This window comes from Glycine max, chromosome 17 (genome assembly GCF_000004515.6).
Source record: "Glycine max cultivar Williams 82 chromosome 17, Glycine_max_v4.0, whole genome shotgun sequence".
NCBI classification, from domain to species: Eukaryota; Viridiplantae; Streptophyta; class Magnoliopsida; order Fabales; family Fabaceae; genus Glycine; species Glycine max.
The window spans coordinates 7278003-7298806 of record NC_038253.2 but is presented as its reverse complement, the minus strand read 5'-3'; the positions used below and the strand labels follow the sequence as shown (position 1 = coordinate 7298806).

The 20804-nt window shown below is 31.5% G+C and overlaps 1 protein-coding gene and 1 pseudogene across 1 annotated transcript; one reads left to right on the top strand and one right to left on the bottom strand.

The window, feature by feature from the left end:
- The first annotated feature begins 8982 nt into the window (after positions 1-8982).
- Positions 8983-10714, top strand: LOC100794737 (protein JINGUBANG). Its single transcript, XM_003550705.5, has 2 exons — positions 8983-9809; positions 9910-10714. The coding sequence occupies exons 1-2, from the start codon at positions 9183-9185 to the stop codon at positions 10501-10503; spliced, it is 1221 nt and encodes a 406-aa protein (XP_003550753.1). The 5' UTR covers positions 8983-9182; the 3' UTR covers positions 10504-10714.
- Positions 10715-18017: 7303 nt separating this feature from the next.
- On the bottom strand, positions 18018-20588 carry LOC100794212 (ribosomal RNA small subunit methyltransferase G-like; annotated as a pseudogene).
- Between the last annotated feature and the right edge of the window lie 216 nt (positions 20589-20804).

Genomic DNA, 20804 nt, shown 5'->3' with positions numbered 1-20804 from the left:
GATGAGAAGTATGGTGCCTTAACATAAACCCAACCAAATTTCTCTGTTAATAATGAAACTTTTCTTTTTTAGCGTTGTTTCTTTTTCACTTTTTTTACACACGTTCGAGAACAAACTCGATTTTTTATTATTGATAATGAAATTTCTTTTGATTGTTATAATCTTTTTACCTTTTTATGGGATTTCAGTAATGCCTGAAAATAAATTCAACTAAATTTTTTCATTAAAATCAGCGTCTGATTGTTGTGATTTTTCACGTTTCTTGGGTGGTTTTAGTAGTACATTTTTTGTGTGGGTTTTTTTAAGTATTGTGTTAACGTAAACTCAATTAAAATTTTCCATTAATAATGATTTTTTTTTTTTCATTGTGAGTTTTTTCACTTTTTTATCCGATTTTCAGTGATGCGTGAAAACAAGTTTGATTAGATTTTTTCATTGACAATTAAACTTTTTAAATTGTTGTAGCTTTTTCACCTTTTTAAGTGATTTTAGTGGTGCATTAAAATAAACTCGATTAAATCTCTTCATTAACAATAAAATTTCTTTTGATTAATTTGACTTTTTCATATTTTTTACACGGTTTCAGTGGTTTCTAATGAAAACAAAATAGAAGTATAAAGTCCCAAATAAATGTTGAGAATTAATGTTAGTTGATATATTAATATTAAAATATGGATAAAATATTTTATACATTCTTTGAAATTTTATAATTTTAAAAGAAAAACTTAAAACAAAATAAAAGTATAAAGCCCCCAAATAAATGCACAAATCATTATCTAACCGTCAACACAGTACGACCGATTAACCAAATATCTCCAATCGCAAGCAACATATTAACAATCCAATTGTTTATACAGGAAAATAACATGTTTTGAATCTGCTAACAAAGTGTTAGTCTGATCCGATAGTTAATGAAATCGCAAATGCGATTACAAAGAATGCTTTCTAAGGCGTGTGAATGACTTTTTTTTTTTTTTCTCATTCTGTCTCTTTATGAGTTTAGTTAATTGGCTGGGTTACTGCCACAGGCCCAGAATACATGGTGACTGGGAAGAAACATGGGCTGGGCAACTGCCACAATGCAGTCTAAGGTATAAAGTATGGGCTAATAAGGAATAGATTATGGGCCAGATTTTAAAACAACGTGAACTATAAGATAATTATTTAAGGGGACTTGAATCCTTTATCTCTCTAATATGCATCTCCTATTATTTAGTAAAAATACAATAATATTCTTAATGAAATTTTCACCTCCCATTTTTCAACCCTAACACCTCCCTTCTCTCAAACCATGATGGCATCTCCCTCAACGGCACACCCCCCAGCCCCCCCAATGGCATCATATAGTCCCTCATCGTCTTTCCTCCTTCTATGAAGGTAAGTGACTCCTTCACCCTTCTCTTTTCATTTCTTTTCTTTTCTTCCTCCTCCTTCCCCCTTTATCAAATTTAATTATCTATCAAAAATCTTTTTGTAAGCAAAAATGCTTTTAGAATGACATTTCCTTAAGCAAAAATGCTTCTAGAATAATCTTTTCATAAACAAAAGTTGTTTTCAGAATGGTCTTTGCTTATGGAATGGCTATTTTAAAACCATTTTTGCTTACGAAAAGACCATTCCAAAAGAATTTTTTTAAATCCAAAGTATTCTTTTCGGAAGTGTATTTTGTATATTCCAAAAAAGGGGTTTCAAAATTCGTTATTGTGCTTACGAAAAATCCATTTTGGAAGTAACAACTACAATCTGGAGTAGCCTCTATGAAAGTGTATTTTGTATCTTCCAGAAAGGACATTCTAAAAAGTACTATTTTGGCTTATAAAAGAACCACTCTAGAAGCAAAAATTGTAATCCGAAATAGCCTTTCTAGAAGTACATTTTTGTATCTTCTAGAATGATTATTTCAAAAACTCTATTTTTACTTACGAAAAAGGAGTTTCATAAGATTTTTTTTCTTTCAGAAGGATTATTTCATAAGAGTATTTATACCCTTATGGAATGTTTGTTATAGAAACTGATTCAAAACTCAAAATAGGAACACCAATTCCTAAAAGAAGAGTTGAGTTGAGTCGAAAAGAATAGTTGAGTTGGAGAAGAAGAGGAAGAAGGGAAGCAAAGGATCAGAAGAAGATAAAGGTGATAGGTTGAGATTTTTAAAAAATTGAGAGGTGCAAGATACAATAAGGGAGGTGTAGAATTCAATTGCCTTATTTAAGACATCTTATTATTTATCACTCCATGCATTATAAATTGAGCCATTCACAATACAACATGTATTAAAAATTACCCAATCCATAATGTACTTAGGTACACTAAAATAAATAATGAAATGTCATAAGTAATATCCGAACTGTAATATGAATTAAAAAAATTGGGCTGAAAAAGAAAAAGGTAAACCAACCAGCTTATACGAGCTAAAATTCCTACATTCACATTATTGCTTCCCGTTGTACCCCATTGTATTTTGGAAAGTTCAATCAGCTATATAAAATATGACATAGCATGAAGCAATACTTGGGAGTACCAGAAACATCCGCTTATACGTTGTCAATAGTAAAAAGAAGAAAACCTTAGACTACTTTTTCTTAGGCCACAAAATTTGTTTCTAGATCTGGACCAAATACAATACTATTATACAAATTCTAAAAATATATATATATAATCTTGTACTTCTTTTTTTTAAAAAAAAAAACAAAATATAATTTTGGTTATTATATTTTACTCCATCAATGATTTTGGTCTAATTTTTAATTTTGTCTATATTTATTTCTTACACTTTAATCAATTAAATCATTTTTATGGTACCTTAATGAATGTGTTAGAACTTAAATTCAATTAGATTAAAATAAAAGAAATAAAAATGTATGCAAACTTAAAGATTAAATGTGAATTATAGATTTTTAAAATTGAGGGAATATGCTTTATTTTAAATGAAGGGACCAAAATTGTAAATTGTATAAAATAGAGGATCAAAATTATATTTTATTCTAAAAGAATTAAAATCTCTTAAAGTTGACAAGTGTTAATTTGAGTATAATTAAACTCACATCCCTTAAGTAAGATTTTAAATTTGAGTTTTGTGGAAGAAAAAAAAATTGAGAGAAAACAGGTTATTAAAAGTGGTCAGCTAAATTATTTGATCATTCGTTGACATTTCTTCTTATATACAAAATATAAAAAAGTGATAGAAACAAATTTCTTATAAAAAATGGTGATAAAAAAAATGACCACTTCAATAATAAAGTCTAAATAAAATCATCAATTAGTTTTTATAAAGGAATAATTTTTCTTAATTTTAAATTATAGATTTTAAAAAAATATTTTTCAAAATTCATATATAATACCAAATTTTAATAAGTCTCATAAAGGGATCTATTTGGCTAACCATTATAATTTTAAGGACTAAATTAGTGATTTACTCTCTTAAACTTCATTAATAATTATATACATGAAAAGAAAAAAAAAACGTTAGACATTTAAATAAAAAACCAACCTAATTAATTTAATACGTACTTTCTATCATGTGAATTTAGTACACAAGTACGGGGCATGAAATACATACTTAATTTAAAATAATTTTTTGTTATTGTTATTAATTGATGAAAAATATCTATTGATTAATTTCTAACTAAGAGTAATTGGTTGATTATCTTTATCTTTAGTAGGTATTCCTTTGCAATCCCTTTTAAATATTTAACTACTTAAAAATGATTATTGAATAATTTCTAAATATAATAAATTTTATTTTTTTAATAATTTTGAAAATATTTTTCAATGAATATTTTAAATACTTTTTTACATTTTACCTTAACAATTTATATCTATTTATAAATAGATTATTTTTTTCATTAAAATACATTTTTTTATCTTATATTTTACTTTTTTTTTCTCTAGCATCTTCCTTATTAAAATATATCTATATATATAATTTAACTTATTTTTTATTTAATTTTACTGTATATACACGGGTGATATACAAGTATTGCTTGAAGAACAAAATCAAATATAACACACCGACACACATTTCTTCCCCATTTTTTGTCTGAAATTCATTGGACCCCTAGGGTATGTATGCAGTGTTGTAATTAGGACAAATCAAGCACAAATAGAAGTTGCAAGTAAGATTCAACGTGCCAGACGAAAAATCGACCTTCACTTATAAATGGTGGGACATACAAATTGAATGGACGACCCAAATCAATATTGGATCTGTTCCAATGGGAGCAAAGGGCGAGGAAAACGGAAACTCCTAGAAGGAGGGTCCAAATTAAATAAGTGTCCAGTGTTTATGAGTTATGATTTATGAAGAAACTGACCATAAACTGCAAAGGATATGGGGCAAGAAATTCAATGACGAGTTGAAAAAAAAAACAATTGCCACTGGTTAATAGGGTCCATGAATGGGTTCCCATCAGAGGCAACTATTAATTATTATTAGACAAATGGTAATCGATGCTTAGAATATCACTTAAGGAAATAAAAGTCATTTTATATATAAAAAAAAAGTTTTATTAATACATTTTCATTATAATTAATGTCTTATGCATCTCTGCCACCAAGTACTGGCAAGTAAGATCCTTTCTATTATTACGGTATCACATGTTCTTAAGAAACTAGAGCGTGTACATTTTTTTTTCTGAAGAAAAGTCATATATGAACAATTGAGTGAGACATAAATGAAGACAACCAGACAAGAAGAGCATGTATGGGATACATATGGGACCAAGGGCTAGTTAGTCCAAGCCAAATGGGTCGAGTTGACCTGTCCCGGTTAGGGTTCTGATTAAGAAATTTTTATATTCTTTTTTCTCTCTATAGTATATCACTATCTCTTCTTTTCTTCTACGAAAGTATGTATACATGCCAACGCTTTTCTTTGCGGTGTGCTGGTAGAGAATTTACAGAGTCAACCGTACATCACCCCATCAACCAAGAAACAAAAAAGAAAGAAGAAAAACATTCATACGTACATGACTCAAATTGTAAGTATGAGTGTGTATTTGGTGACGAGTCTTCGTAAAAATGATATTGTTAAAATTAAATTGCTTAAACTTAATTAACTTTGAATATATGTGATTTACATTTAGATGATTTATGGATTTATTCTTAAATTATGCTTAACAGTAAAACCTAAAATAAAATTTTACATATAACGTAAAAGGCTTCCTAAACATACGAACATCTATTTAAAATTATATTAATTTGTTTAGTGTATAATGACAATAACAAAAGTTAGAACTTATGATTTTGTGCAAATTTCTCCAATCTCTTATCACTAAGCTCATCCTATGGGGTATTTAAAATGACATTAGTTGATATTTAACTGTGATGTAGATAATCATCCAATATGATTTGAAAAGGGTGGCGTATCTTACTCATGTTGCCCAAAATGTAGGGGACCTGGACCAGGAGTAAAATAAATGGCGTAATACTGGAAGAGACACAAAGACAAGCAGACTGGAATTCCTTCACTATTGGTGCAGCCATCACAAACCTAATGCCTATGCTGTTTTTTCCGCTACAGGTCTTCTTTGTTTGTAACTTACTCCCTCAGTTTCATCATTAAGCCAAGTCTCTAAATACAAAAATGCTTAATAAATTAAACCAATGCCTACTTGATTATCCTTTTTTTTCCCCTCATTATGGCCGGGTCTCTATGGTTGTTAGCTTATCTATCCTCAGACATATCGATCAGTCTCTGTCTATTATAACCGACAAACTTATTTAATGTCCTTGTTATCCGTTTCTTTCATTTATTTTTTTAATCGCAAATATCTCTTAAGTAAAAAATTAAAGATTAATCTTTTAAGTATTAAAATTTATTTAAAAGATTCATATCTTTTAATAAATGTTATATATATATATATATATATATATTATCTAAGATTAAATCTTAAATCACATATTTAAAAAATAAAATTATTTGTGAATCATATTACTTTATTTATCAATCATATTTCATGATTTGCTTGCCAAGCAACAGCAGCTGCTAGAAAAGATGATAGTGACACCCACCTGAGTCTAGTGCACAATCTATCCATATAGTCACTGACAGATCCTTCTGCACAGATTATTTTATCCGGTTTGTTGCCAAGTAGTCGAATTTCAACTGGAATCACATACTTGGAAAATAACACAACCTGACACCAGCCGGACCTAGTGTTGGAGAGACTAAAATAATTGAATGTTTTAATTAACTTAAAACGGTTAAGATTAAAACGATCCTTCAATATCAAAATAACAACGGTGATTCTTATTTGTTAGATTAAAATAAAAAATTAAGATTAAAATATTTTAAATTTAAATTTTATTTAATTATAAAATTTTTATAACATTTATCAAACATAAAATAAAATATTTTAAAGATATAATTTGCATCAAGATCAACACCACAAACGTCATTGTTGTAATCTTTGTCATCATGATCCCGGTAAGTGACAAAAGTGACATGAGAGTGGTCACAATGATAATCACAAAGGTAGTGATAATAACAACAACAACAATAATAGTGACAACGATAATGATCATGATGGTGATAATAACAGACATTGTTGTTAAACTCGATTTAAATCGTAAAATCTTATGATTTTACGATTCTATTGAAGGTTGGAGAGTTAAATTGGAAGTAGAATCGTCCGATTTTGCGTAGACTCGGACGAGTTTGGGTAGACTCGCAAGTCTGCTTCAAATCCACGAGTTTATGAAAATCCGAAACGGCGTCATACAACAACCCTACAAAATGGCACTCGCGACTCTCTCTACTCACTTACTCTACCTTGTTTAAGCTACTAACCCCCTAAAATGACTCTCGCTGAGCTACTCGCGTCGTGGTGGTTGTTGTCATCGCTGTCGTGCTGGATTGTTGAGCTAATCGTGCCATGATGGTCCTCATCTTTGTTTGAAACTTGAAAGCCCTCACTCGTTGAAAGCCCTCATTTCCTGACCTAGCTCCAAGCTTTGCTCCATGACACTAAGGTGTTTTCTTTCTCAAAGCTTCTTTGTTAATTCATCTCTGTTAATTGAAAGTTTGAAACGATGCTTATTAAGGGAGTATCTGTTAATTGAAATTCTGGCAAGGTTATTGTTAGCTTCATTGCAGTGTTGAGTTTTGGGTTCTGTTGGTAAATTAAGGGAGTATCTGTTAATTGAAATCTCTGTTAATTGAAAGTTTGCAACGATGCTTAGTGTTGAATTCTGACAACGCTAAAATGGTCCCATGAATATAGACAAATTATCTGTTAATTGAAATTTTGGCTTCATCAAGGGTGGGTAGTGGGTTTTGTTGCTGTCATTTGAGTGAACTCTTATGAGTTTACGATTCGATTCTACGAGTCGAGTTTAAGAAACCTCCACGATTCTACTTAAAATCGCGAGTTTAACAACCATGATAAAAGATGTTATGTTAGTGATGACGACGATAATCATGATAAAATATTTAATTTTAACGTAATTGTGTTGATAATTTCAATGTAAATTAAATTAAATATCTAAAATATTTAATTTTTTGTTTGATAAATCTTATAAAAAATTTATAATTAAATGAAACTTTAATTTAAATTTAAAATATTTTCATTTCAATTTTTTATTTTAATCTAACTGATAAAATAATTATTTTCATTTTCACGTACTTCAAATTCTTGTGTCATCATTTACGCATTTTCGATTCAGACACGTGACTCCTTTATTATGGATGAACAGATGTCTATTAAGGATTGATACCAACTTTTAATGACGAAAGATAGGCCTTTCTTACCTAACAATATGGAGCCCATTAATAACTTCAAAGCTCGCCTCATGTTTCTCGACTTTCTCGTGTGTTCTTCTTTAAATACGAAGTATACATAATACATGGATACTTCAAACTTCATACACAGCTCTTGAAGTACATAAGAGAATTACACCAATCATCTATAATGAAGTTGTTTAATTCATTTTTATTTGAAGTAAGTTAGATAATCCCTTGTACAGGAAACAATAAATATAATATTTTATTATTTTTTGTTTTCACTTTTTCCTATATAAGTTTTGAAAATAAGAAACAAAGAATGTTTTCTCTGATCAAACAGTCTAATCAATTCAAACGCAAATTAATTTTGCAACCTAACCTACCAATTTAAAAATCAATTGATTAATTCGATCATTATTTTGGTTTTTTTAAAGTATATATATACCATGTAGGTATCATGTACGTACGCATTTACATACAACATATTGCAGCATAAAGAAAATACAACAAATTATTGAATTGAGTGAAACTGAACTTAAATTTTTTAATGAAAGTCTTGGATTTTGAATTTTTAGAAAAAGGCTCTATTAAAAGGTAATTTGTCAAACTCTCCAACAAACATCAATAATTTATATCTTATAGTTATGGTGACCCAAAATAATATATGCAAATTTATATAAAAAAATCTAATTGGATACGCCGGTTTTTGGTTATCTATAGATATGAAACACGTGCACATAATCCAGATGATAAATATTGTACTTTTTATCATCATTTCAATTATAAGATTAAAAATTAAATAATGACTATTGGATGAGACACTTGCACCTTGTGTAGTTTAAAATCTGAGTAGCATACATAAAGGTCAAATAATCAATAATGTCAATTTAATAAAAATAATTGACAGCAACAGACAGAAAGTCTTACTCTTGAGTCTTAGTTGAAAAAAAGGAAAATTTTACCAATTATCACTGCTATTAAATTATTAAAAGGAAGAAAAAAAAACATAAAAGGGAGCTAGATATATAGATATTTGAATCTTCCCCAACCCAAGGGTTAGGCTAGGTAGCCCTATATATGCCTAGCCTCAATACCCCACTCAACAAGCTCTGATGGATATATAATCCTATGAAAAATAATTGGTTGACATCCAATATTATATGACACCTAATGAAAAGAAAAATGAACAAAGTAAAAAAATATAAATATTATAAATTATATAATGTAATATAAGAAAAGAAATACAGAAAAATTGTGAGTGTCGATTAGATGTTAAAAAGAAACTGAATGTCTATCTATCATTATTTCCCTGAATCATAACCATATATATGTTTGAGGAAATCTCTCTGATGTACGTACCAAATAGCGCCAAATAATTTTTCTTCAGCATTTATATATAAAGTGAATAATCTCCCATCCCTTTTAGCCACGCCCACTTGAATTTCCTCATCGCATCAGCATGGAACACAGCACATCCTTCAACGACTCAAATAACAGCCTCTCTTCACAACGAAGCCTCGTTTCAGTTCCTTCCCTCAACTCACACTCTCAATTCCTCACTCCTTCCACCACCTCCCACACGTGCCTCACCACTCTCAAATTCCTCACCTCATCCTCCGTATACATCTCCTCCCTCACCCTTGCCGGCAAGTTCCTCTACGCAGGCTCCTCCGACAGAGAAATCAGATCCTGGAACCACACCCATTTCATCCAAAACCAAAAACCAACCACCACCACCACCACCACCACCACCAACAACAACAACAACAGCGTTGTAATTGCCGGAAAAGGTGCTGTCAAGTCCATAGTAGTTCACTCCGACAAACTCTTCACCGCCCACCAAGACAACAAAATCCGCGTCTGGAAAGTCACAAACCTTTCCCACGACCACCAGAAGTACACACGTGTGGCCACACTCCCCACGCTCGCCGACCGCGTCACCAAACTCCTCGTCCCCAAAAACCACGTGCGGATTCGCCGCCACAAAAAGTGCACCTGGGTTCACCACGTCGACACCGTCTCCTCCATCGCCCTGTCCCAAGACGGAAACTTCTTGTACTCGGTCTCATGGGACAGAACAATTAAGGTTCATCTTTTCATAATAAATTCAATAATATTTATATTTTTCTGTATCACTGGATGTCTAATAGTAACATTTAGAGGGTTGATTTATGTTTTTCCTTAAGGTTTGGCGAACCAAAGACTTGGCGTGCTTGGAGTCCGTGCGCAACGCGCACGACGACGCCATCAACGCGGTTGCAGTCTCCTACGATGGGCACGTCTACACAGGATCCGCGGACAAGAGAATCAGGGTTTGGAAAAAACTCGAAGGCGAGAAGAAACTTTCATTAGTGGATACTTTGGAGAAACATAATTCTGGGATTAACGCGTTGGCGCTTAAAAGTGATGGCTCTGTGTTGTATTCTGGTGCATGCGATAGGTCAATATTGGTTTCGGAGAAGGGAGAGAATGGTAAATTGTTAGTGGTTGGAGCTCTTAGGGGGCATGCTAAGTCGATTTTGTGCTTGGCGGTGGTTTCGGATTTGGTGTGTAGTGGTTCGGAGGACAAAACGGTGCGTATTTGGAGAGGGGTTCAGAAGGATGAGTATTCGTGTTTAGCTGTTTTAGAAGGGCATAGGAGTCCGATTAAGAGCATAACTGCAGCGCTTGATCTTAGTCAAGACCCTTCTTCCCAAGCCACGTCTTTTCTTCTCTACAGTGCCAGTTTGGACTCTCATGTTAAGCTTTGGCAGCTTTTTCTTCCTCTTCTTTCAACTTAATTTCATTTCCCTTACATATCCCCTTCTTTTAGCTTTTTATACATGTAAGTCAAAGATAGGAAGACCAAGATTAGAGACAAATCATAAGATAACATAAGGAATGTGACAGAGATGTAATTGTAAAGAGAAAAAAAAAAAAGAGTGTGATATGAGTTGTTTTATAAATGTAATATTTTTGGGGAAAAAAAATGTTATTGAGCATTTCTTTTTACATATTCCTCTGCTCTCTTTCTTCTTATGTGAATAATCTTAAATTTTAGGCCAGAATTCTTCGTGCAGATATTTACTGAAAGAAAGATACAAATTTCGTAAATAAATAAATAAAATAACCCATTAATATTATTTTGTATTATTTCTTCACTGTGAATGGATTAACATTAAATAAAATAACCCCGGTTAACGCGTAATTTTGTTCAACGCCTTCTTTAAGAAATAGAGGTGGTCGATAAGATATTTTATGGAGAGATCCATTAATGTAGTAAGAAGTAGGAGTGTAGCACTCCATTAATGGCGCAGGGAGGAGAAAGAGACAAGGTCATTTGTAGAGCATTTTTCTTCCCTTTTTTTTCTCTCTCTTTAATTAAGCAAAAAGAAAAAAGAAATAGTATTTTTTTTTTTCCTTTTCTTTGATTCAAACATACTGTGCAAACCAACCCCACTCAAGGTTCCGAAGAAAGGGGGAAGAAAAGCACAAACACGTGAACTCATTAAGAGACTATATTATTGTTTACCATGTAATAAAGTGCTTCCAATAAATTATTATAATACAATTGTACATTAGTTTACCAAAATATTGTTGGTAAAGTGAACTTGAATTGAGTTTCTTTAAATAAGATGGTAAGTTTGAGTTATTGAATTGAATTTCTTTAAATAAGATATTGTGTGGATGGAAAAAATATAATTAAAAAAATTAATTAAAGATAATAATTCAAATTTTTTAATAAAAATTAATTAAAATTAATAAATATTTTACATTAATATTATGATGAAAAAAAATATAATAATGTGAAAATGTTAATAGACTAATGAGTGCAACAAGTATCATAACGCTACTTTTGGTGGTGTTTCAAGGGAATACTATCAGCTTGGAAAAAAGAGTTTTAAAAACATACTTTGAGAAGATCATGTTAACTTGTTTTTGTTACACTTTAATTTGAAGGTAAATTGTAGATGTCAGAAACTACATATTGGGCGGGGGTGTGTTGTACTTTATACCCTTATATTTTCTTGAATATGTAATCAAATTATTTAAAGTTGTTAAAATCATCCGATTTCTTGGGCAAACGACCAAAATGGGGGTTTTTTTTTTTTAATTTAGCAAATGAGAATAAAATTTAAATTAATACACTAAAAGAATAAGTTATAGGTTACTTCTGAATTGATACCAACTTTTTTTTGCACATAAGGTATTTCTTAAAAAAATTGTAAATATATTTTTATTTTAATTATTTAATGAATTAATCTATTTTTTAGTGTTATTTAATATTTTCTACATTTTTTGACATTGTCTTATTTAATATTTTCTATATTTTTGTATATTGTTTGTTAAACCTTATTATTTGTTTTGTAAATTAAAAAATAATGTCAGAGACTTGATTTTTTTTTAAATATTATAATGTACTTTGTTTAACAAAAATATTATTTTTTTAATAAAATTAAGTTATAATTTATCAAATAATATTAATTTTTTTAACATTTGAGGTTGAAGAAATTACAAATATGCGACTTGGGTAACTAACAATGATATGCATTGTAAAATTGAACAAATGGTGGTGTGATTGTGAAGAACTTCATATACTTCGAATTTTTTGTTCACATGCAATTGCAACACGTGTTTCTTGCAATTTAAAATGAGATAATTTTGTTGATCCTATATATAAGTTGAAAAACATTTATAAAGTTTATTAGTATTAGTTTCATTCCTTTGGAAGCAAAGATAAATGATTTCAATATTTGGGTCAATATTTTATGTCTGATCCTTCGAAGGAATGAGACACAACGCGAAATTTAGTTATTAATTATATATATAATGAGATGGACGAATCAATTTCAAGTAGGTCTAAGAAATGTTTATTATGTAAAACTGAATGACATAATCGTAGTGAATGTCCGTACAAGCAAGTTGACGGTTAATATTGTTTCTTCTTTTTAATTTTATGTTTCTATTTAATTTCTATTGTTCATTTTATATTAATGTATTATGTTGTTTTAATTTTGACAGCTATTTTTATTACTAAATTATTTTCTATTGTTAATATTAAAATAATTTATAAAATGAAGTTAATTAATACTATTGTACGAAATTATTAATTTACTTAATGATAATTGTAAAAAATAATTATTTTTTTAATAAAAAAATTAATATTATTTGTTAAATTATAAGGTATTATTTTTGTTAATATTAATCATAAAATATTTTAATATTTTTTAAACCAAAGTACATTTTAAAATTTTTATTTAAATTTAATTTTTTTGCATTATTTTTTTAATTTATAAAACAAATAATAATCCTTAACATTATTAAAAAATATAGAAAATATTAAATAAAACTAAGAAAAGAAAACAAACATTAATTCATTAAATAATTAAAACAAAGAACTATTTATATTTAAAAAAATACCTTAGGTGCAAAAAAAAATTGAAGTCGTAAAATAATTTATGATTTTAATGAAAAAAGAAAAAGAAAAAAAATCAATAAAAAATTAAAGTCATAAATTTTTTTAGGACTTTAATGAAAAAAGAAAGAAATGGTAACGACTTTTAATTCACATACTTATCCTTTTTGGGGTAATAATTTAAATTTTATCCACATTTGATAAATTTGAAAAAAAAAAACTGCTTTTGGTGGTTTGCCCCCGACTTTTCTCAATATAATTATTTCTTAAGTTTGTAAATGTTTTTTTATCATAAAATGTTTAAAATATAAAATAAATTAATTCAAATAGATACTTAATTTATATATTTTAAATTTAAAGGTTAATTTTGAGTTTTATCTAATAAATTAGGATTTTTAGATAATTATTCTTTTACATTAAATCAAAATTTTATGTGATTAAATAAGTAAGAAACTTATATCTTGTACATTTTCCATAATTTTACGCTTAAAAGATTTAAAATTTTCTAGTATTGATTGTTTTTTCTCTTCCCCCTCTTCATTGACCCATATTCGCTTTGTGAGGAAGCCTTGCAACAATCATTTTCTTATTATTAGAAGTGTCCTTTCAAGTTAAGCGTAAGTAGACAAAACAAGATTTCCAAAAAGACACAAAAAGCAATCGATTTGCCGTATGCGAATAAAACATCAATCATACAAGTTGCAACAATTGCAACTAAGAAATCATCATTTGTTTTCCTATGTTATTTCTTTCATAACTTCATTTTATGAGAATCGTGCAAGTCAATTGCCTTATCCGAATAAAAGTAACGTAATTATATATATATATATATATATATATATATATATATGATCTATCAAATTGGAAGTGCCAATTTTGCCATCTGCGTTGGATGAAGCCTCGATAGCTCATGTCGCTCATTCGAGGTAGGATTGCTTATGGATAAGCAATTTGTTATGTCCCAAACTGAATACAGGAAGAGTATTGTGCGAGTCACCCCCTCCCATGGTAACGGTTTTAGTTGTTCTACAATTGTGGATGCCTATTCACAACATTGGGGTTGGCCCCTTAGTGGTGAGAGAGATACCTTTGTAGGTGATGAGAAATCCTAGGAGGGATATTTATTTCTCACAAATGATGCCAATGTTTTGCAAATTGAAAATGTTGGTACCTTCAATGTCGTCAAATGTAGTTTCAATGGTTTTGGACAGTTACTCGAATGGTGATGGTTGGACAAAATGATAGTAGTGGAGAACTACACCAATACTCAAGTGAATAATAAGTCCACTGCAGTTTTAACATTGGAGTCAAGAGACATACTAGGGGATGTGCATGCTTAGGGATTTACTATTTATAAATAAAGAGATTATGGGACATCTGTTTTGTGTATTAGCAACCTCTATATTGTTTTCTGAGCATAGAAGAGCTGTCCATCCAATGTCAGGGGACAATTCTGTAAATTGTGGTGACGAATCTGTTCACCTAAAGTGGGAGAAAGATTGATGTCTGTGTAACTTGTAAGGAGGATCTCAATTAGCCATAGTACGAAGGACGCAAGAGAAGAGTCAAGAGGGAACACCTTGATGGATTAAGCTATGTAATTGGGACCTTAATTATTAAGTTTGAGACGGGTCCAAAACAATAGATATGAATGAAGATCTAAAGTTCCTTATCCAATGGATATTTAGAAATTGCGTATTATTAATTATTTTTATCGAAGGATAAAATACTTATGTATGGATTGGGATCTCGAAGACATGTGCAGGTTCCTCCTCCTTAATCCATAGGTGCAAGAAGACAAAATGCAATTTTCAAGCTACAGTGTAGAAGAATAAATAGTTGGTTTGATCCATTTTACACAAAGCTTAAAAAGTGGCATACAAACTTTAACTAGATGATTACAAGTTTAGTGCTTCATTATCGTGTATAAGGATTAGTCTCACATCAATGAGTGTAAAGATCTTTCAAAAAGAAAAGAAAAACAAGTTTTGTACAAGTCAACGTGACAAGAGTAGGGTCTCAATCCAGAATCTTATTAATTACTTTTTATTAGATTTTTTTAAGAATTTTCCCAAATTAAATGCAGAAGAGGCTAAGGTATTAGGTAACACCATAGCAGTCATTTTTCCAATGTCAGGATTTCCAACCTATCAGTCCTTTCTGAATACTAACTCTTGCGTCGTGTGTAAACATCAAACAACAGTTTGGAAGTAGGAATGCTACAAAGTAAAAACAATTCAACATTTCTAAACTGAACGTTTTCGTGCAGATGTAGACATATTTATACACGGCATCTATAAATCATCATAGTTATGTTGATTATTAGTATAAAATCTTTGACAATGGATGTGCGCAAACCATTTGCCTCCTGATTCCAATCATAGAGCAAATGTGCAATGAACACATGATAAAGACAGATTGCAATTTCCATGTCGCTATCTATACAAAGGAAAACAAATGTTGTAAAGCCTTACATATATGCAGGCAAAGTAGCATTATAGGAAGATAAATTCCAAATAACGTCGTAACATTAGAAATCATCAAAGCTTTATATGTACTAAAAATCAAGACACTGGGGCACATTACATTGTTGTACACAACTGGCCACTCGGTAGCAAAATGTTTCAAGTTGTTTGAAGAAGAGTGATGGGAATGGCTAGAAAAAATAAATAAACAAAAAAACAGCCAACACAATTAGCATCAACTTGGTTACATTGGCTCTTTAGCTGGTGCGCATGGATCACGGGGATATTTTATTGGGGTAGGACGATCCTTCGAACATATGACAGCAGTTCGCTGACCATATGGACTTTGCGATTCAACTGGACATGGCAACATCAACGTCAAGTTACTCCTACAAGCTAGTTCATCCACTTACCAAAACAGTAAATTGAAATAAAATACACACTCTTTCAATAAAATAATAATACGTGCAACCAAAAGAAAAAAAAAATCAAGAATACAAGGGCATAGCCAGAATTAAATATTTCTGGAAATATAAGAATTAACTAGTACGCATGATAGGAAAGGCCTGTTGTGTTTTTTTAGTTTTTGCAGTATTTCAAAAGATTTGAGTTTGAAATACTTGCCTTGATTAGTTTCTTTCCGTTTTATTCTATTACCTTAATTATTTTCTTTCCGTTTTTTATGTTTTTCTTATCCTATAAATACTCCTCTACCTTCAGTTTCAAACATACCAAAAATGAAAAACATTTACGCTTTACATGTATAAATCTTTGAAGATAAATGTGTTATGTGTTAATGAATTCTTTTAATCGGAGATTGAGTTGAAATTTGTGTTGATGAGACTGTGGTTCGTGATAGAACAACAAGGCCCGATAGTAGAAGATTTGATTGTATAAAGCCAAATAAAAATTTAATATTATACCGTGTTTGGAATGACATCATATAAAATATTGCATTGGATAAGATAATATTTTCTTATATTTAGTGACTCGCTTATAACGTGTGGATAGGATAAAACACTTTCATTTTTGCAAAAATAATATTCACTTAAAATATACTATATTTATATAATTTATGTTATACAAATTTTTTGAGAAATAAAAGGAGTAAACCTCTAAATTAGTCCTCAAAATCACATAGATTAGGCATTTAGAGGTCCTTGAGATTTTAAAATTTCTTCATTAGTTCATACCTTTGCAAAAAATCATACATTTTAGTTATTTTTCAATGTTGTTTAGCACTAAAAAAAGACTAAAATTAATATCATTTCACAAAGTCTAATAAAGGGTTTTTAAAATCTGAAGGACTATGCAGTAAAAAAAAATCTGAGGGACTTAAATGTTGAAGGTTAAAATTTTAAAATTAATTGTCACTAAAAAAAAAAAATGTCTTCACGGTTACAGTGAGAAGCTTTCTTATGAGCTTATACATCAAAACCTTATCAAGCCTAATGCCACCCCCAAAACTTGACTAAGTTATCGTTGAACATATAAAAGGAATTTGATGGATAAACTTGCACAATAAAGTACTTGCCTCAAACAATTGATAAAAGTCACAATATATGGTACAAGCACCCTATCATGCGTGCTACTTCGAGACAAATCCCTGACTGAAGGAGCAAGGGAGGGAGGGAGGGAACAAAGGTTGATGCTCTAGTCTAGGTGTGAAAAAGTCATGTGTGGAAAAGCTTAGATCAAGTTCTTTGTATCCTTATTCCTTATCATCATCAATTAAATATGTATTGCAGAATTTCAAATAAACATCTACATGTCATCATTTGATTGGAGAACATAATGACAAGGATATAAGAAACTTGATCTATGTTTGTCCGTTGTTGAATCTAGAATTACTTGTTAGTGGTTTGTAGCAACTTAACTTTTGTTATGAGGGATTAAGGACTGAGTTGCTTTCCTTAAAGAGATAAATACATTTTGAACTCCCCTGTGAAATTAAATAGCAAATTTATATTCACTCCATTCTTCCTACCAAATTTCTGCATCAGTTCACTTTAATGCCAAAAGTTCACCCATGCACCTGGATACAGAAACACTTTTTGCCCAACTTCATTTTACTGCCCTGCCTCCACCAGTCATTGGAGCATCGGCAACCATAGCCACTACATTGACTTTAAGCTCTATCCATTTTCAAGTAGAAAAGAGTCATTACTTGCTAAGCTCCAGAATACTCAATCGAAGATCCAGAACAGTCAACCAAAGAGGGTGTGGGAAGGGGTGGGGTATCAAATCCTTAAAAATCGGTGTTACAGGCTTACAGCTTAAGCTTGTCTTAAAACTAATCAATTTATACAATGGTTAGTGGCTTAGCGCTGTTCGACAAGGAAACTATCAATGTGTCCATGTTAGGTGCCAATTTCACGAGCTGGCTTCGAGGGCCAGTACCTCCAGAAGCTAAAGGGAAGAAAGAAATTGCAAATTGTAAGTAAAGTATATTTTTCATTGTGCTTGATTGATTATTTACATTGATATATATAGGATCCTCCTTCTAACAGAATTTGGATTCATTTGCCTACGGGAATATCCTTCCTAATGGAATTTGTTATTCTTGTCCTACTATAGGAGACAAGCACAATCAAGCTAGATACGTTTTAGTGCTGAGCTGATGCTGCTGATTTTGCCTTGCCCATCCTACCCTCAGGCGTAATCCTTCATGTATGAGGGCCTTGTTACTCTTCTCTTGGGTTTGTTTGCTATTGGTACCCTCTGTCCTTCCCTGTTTATGTTTTCTGTTGCTTGGGCTTTGTTGATGTTGTTTGCTGCTCCCTGTGTTGTGTTCCCTGCTTCTACTTCCCTATCAGTCCACTTCATTCAGAATATAAACTTTAAAAACCTATATTCACAAGAATACAAAAGTTATTTGAATTTTTTTAGCTCATTACAAAAGTCTACATTGCAAAAGCAAAGTTTAAAGCTGTGTACCTGAGCATACTTGCAATAGAGATGCACCCACCTTCTGGATGGCACTTTCAGCTTTTTTAATTTCATCCTATCCAAATTCATCATGTAAGAAATAGATGGTTCACAACTTCAAAAGTTCAAATCCATGGGACATGAATAGAAAAGCCACACCATAATTCAGCTTGATTTGAAATATACTTATTAAAAAAAATGGATTCAATTTAGATTACTAAAGAGTTTGACCACCAAAACCACTATGCAAGAAGTCTAACTTCTTTAATGAAGTGCCAACTACCAACACATTATTAAATGACAGTGAAAAAACTTTGTATTGGCAGTAAATCATATTTAAACTCGGAATATAAGCACAATTGACAATTAATTTATTTATATAGTCAGTAAAATGAGGGCGAGCCCTGGTGCAGCGGTAAAGTTGTGCCTTGTTGACTTGTTGGTCATGGGTTCGAATCCGGAAACAGCCTCTTTGCATATGCAAGGATAAGGCTGCCTACAACATCCCTCCCCCATACCTTCGAATAACGAAGAGCCTCCGGGCAATGGGGTACGAAGTTTTTTTTATATAGTCAGTAAAATGAAGTCTTTTTATTAACTTCCAAGTGTACAGACACAAAAGTCACTTTTCAGTGTAGTTGCAATGAATGGTTGAGTTGAACGTGTGTTTTATTTAGGGAAAGAGGAAAGAAAAACAAATTCAATAGACTAAACAAATTATTTTAGGGGATAAAAATAGCCTCCACTTTCTCTTTTTTCAATAATATATTCCAGGCAAACTATTTACGAGAATTTGATAAAATTTGCTGAAATCTTAGTAATTGAAAACTCTCACTGTAACTATTAGCACATACGCATCCTTTAAAGGCATTTTACCAAATCAGCACTACACCATGAAAATGAACTCAAACTAGAGGAGCAAGCTTCTCAATTTATGGGCATGATCAATCAATACCAATGAATTACAAGTATTATTAATATGAGTCTGCAAAATAAATTTCTAATAGCTGTTACATACCTCAGGATCATGACCCTTGGCAGCAATAAACAACCCACCAACACGAACCAAAGGAAGACAATATTCAGCTGGAAATGTGACAAGAAGCAAACACTAAAGCAGTAGCAAATCACGAAGTGTCAAAGCAAAGAAGAATTAAATCAGGAAATCGTCAATTTACCTAATATCCTCATCTCTGCAACCGCCCTGGCCACTGCTACATCAAATTGCTCTCTGAAGCAAGGATCCTGCCCTAAACTCTGCCCTATGCACAGGACAAGACATATTTTCAGGCAGTAGAAGGTATACGGGGATTGGCAGAAGTTGGTGATGCTAAAAGTAAAATAAAACATAACAGCAAGGCGAATGCCTTTGGAAATCGAAAGTGTTTCAGTTTAAGATACGCGCTCCCATGTTATTTCAGGAAAACTGTGTTTCAGGTTAATAATCTCCAGTGTTTGTTTTCATACATAACATGCAATGTAAAATCATGTTAAGTTGTTCTATCTTTTTTTTTTTTTTTCGTTTTTAACGACATCAAATATGAAAATTATCATGCAACACACTGAGGAAAACAATTCAAATTTGCATAAGAAAATGCACCTAGATTCTAGACTTTAACAAAAAACTCGGTTGGTTGAACATGGTACATGGGTTATTGTAAACCCCTTGTCCCAGTCTTCGTTTTAGACGGAAATGCTTGTTAAAAGAACAGGAGTGTATGCTACCTCTGCTCTTCCTCTTACAATTTGAATGTTTGAGGAACCGATAACACCGACAACGTGCTCCAAGAAGACGCACCGCTTGTTCATAGACTCCATCAGCGTTACATCCCACTCTATTCCATTGAACCACGAGTCACAACGAACTCCACCGAGGAATTAACACAAATTCAGATCGCAAATAAATCACATAAGAACTCACCAGGGCGTGTTATGGCCAAAACTATTCCGGGAAGGCCAGCGCCAGTTCCGACATCGACGAGACTCAGCTTATTGCACGAAGCGCCGCAGTGCGAGCGGAGTCTTCCACGTGTCTTTCCATCCCTTCATTCACCTCTCTAACTGCTGTAAGGTTCATGCGCAGCAATTGCAATTGTTATGTGTAACATGTCAAGGGAGAGTGTGCGTTTGTGTTGTGTTGTGTGAGTGGGAGAAACTGAATACCTTGTTCCATTGCAGAAGAGTTTCAACGTATAGATGAATCTGGTCTTTCTGGCGGGAGGTTAGGGTTCCGAAGTGGGAGAGAGTGGCAAGGGATTTGTGCTGACAGAGCGGTGGTGTTAATTTGAATTTC

Coding starts and splice junctions, on each gene's coding strand:
- LOC100794737 (XM_003550705.5), top strand. CDS start 9,183: ATGGAACACAGCACATCCTTCAACGACTCAAATAACAGCCTCTCTTCA. Junction 9,810..9,909: donor CATGGGACAGAACAATTAAG/GTTCATCTTTTC, acceptor TTTTTCCTTAAG/GTTTGGCGAACCAAAGACTT.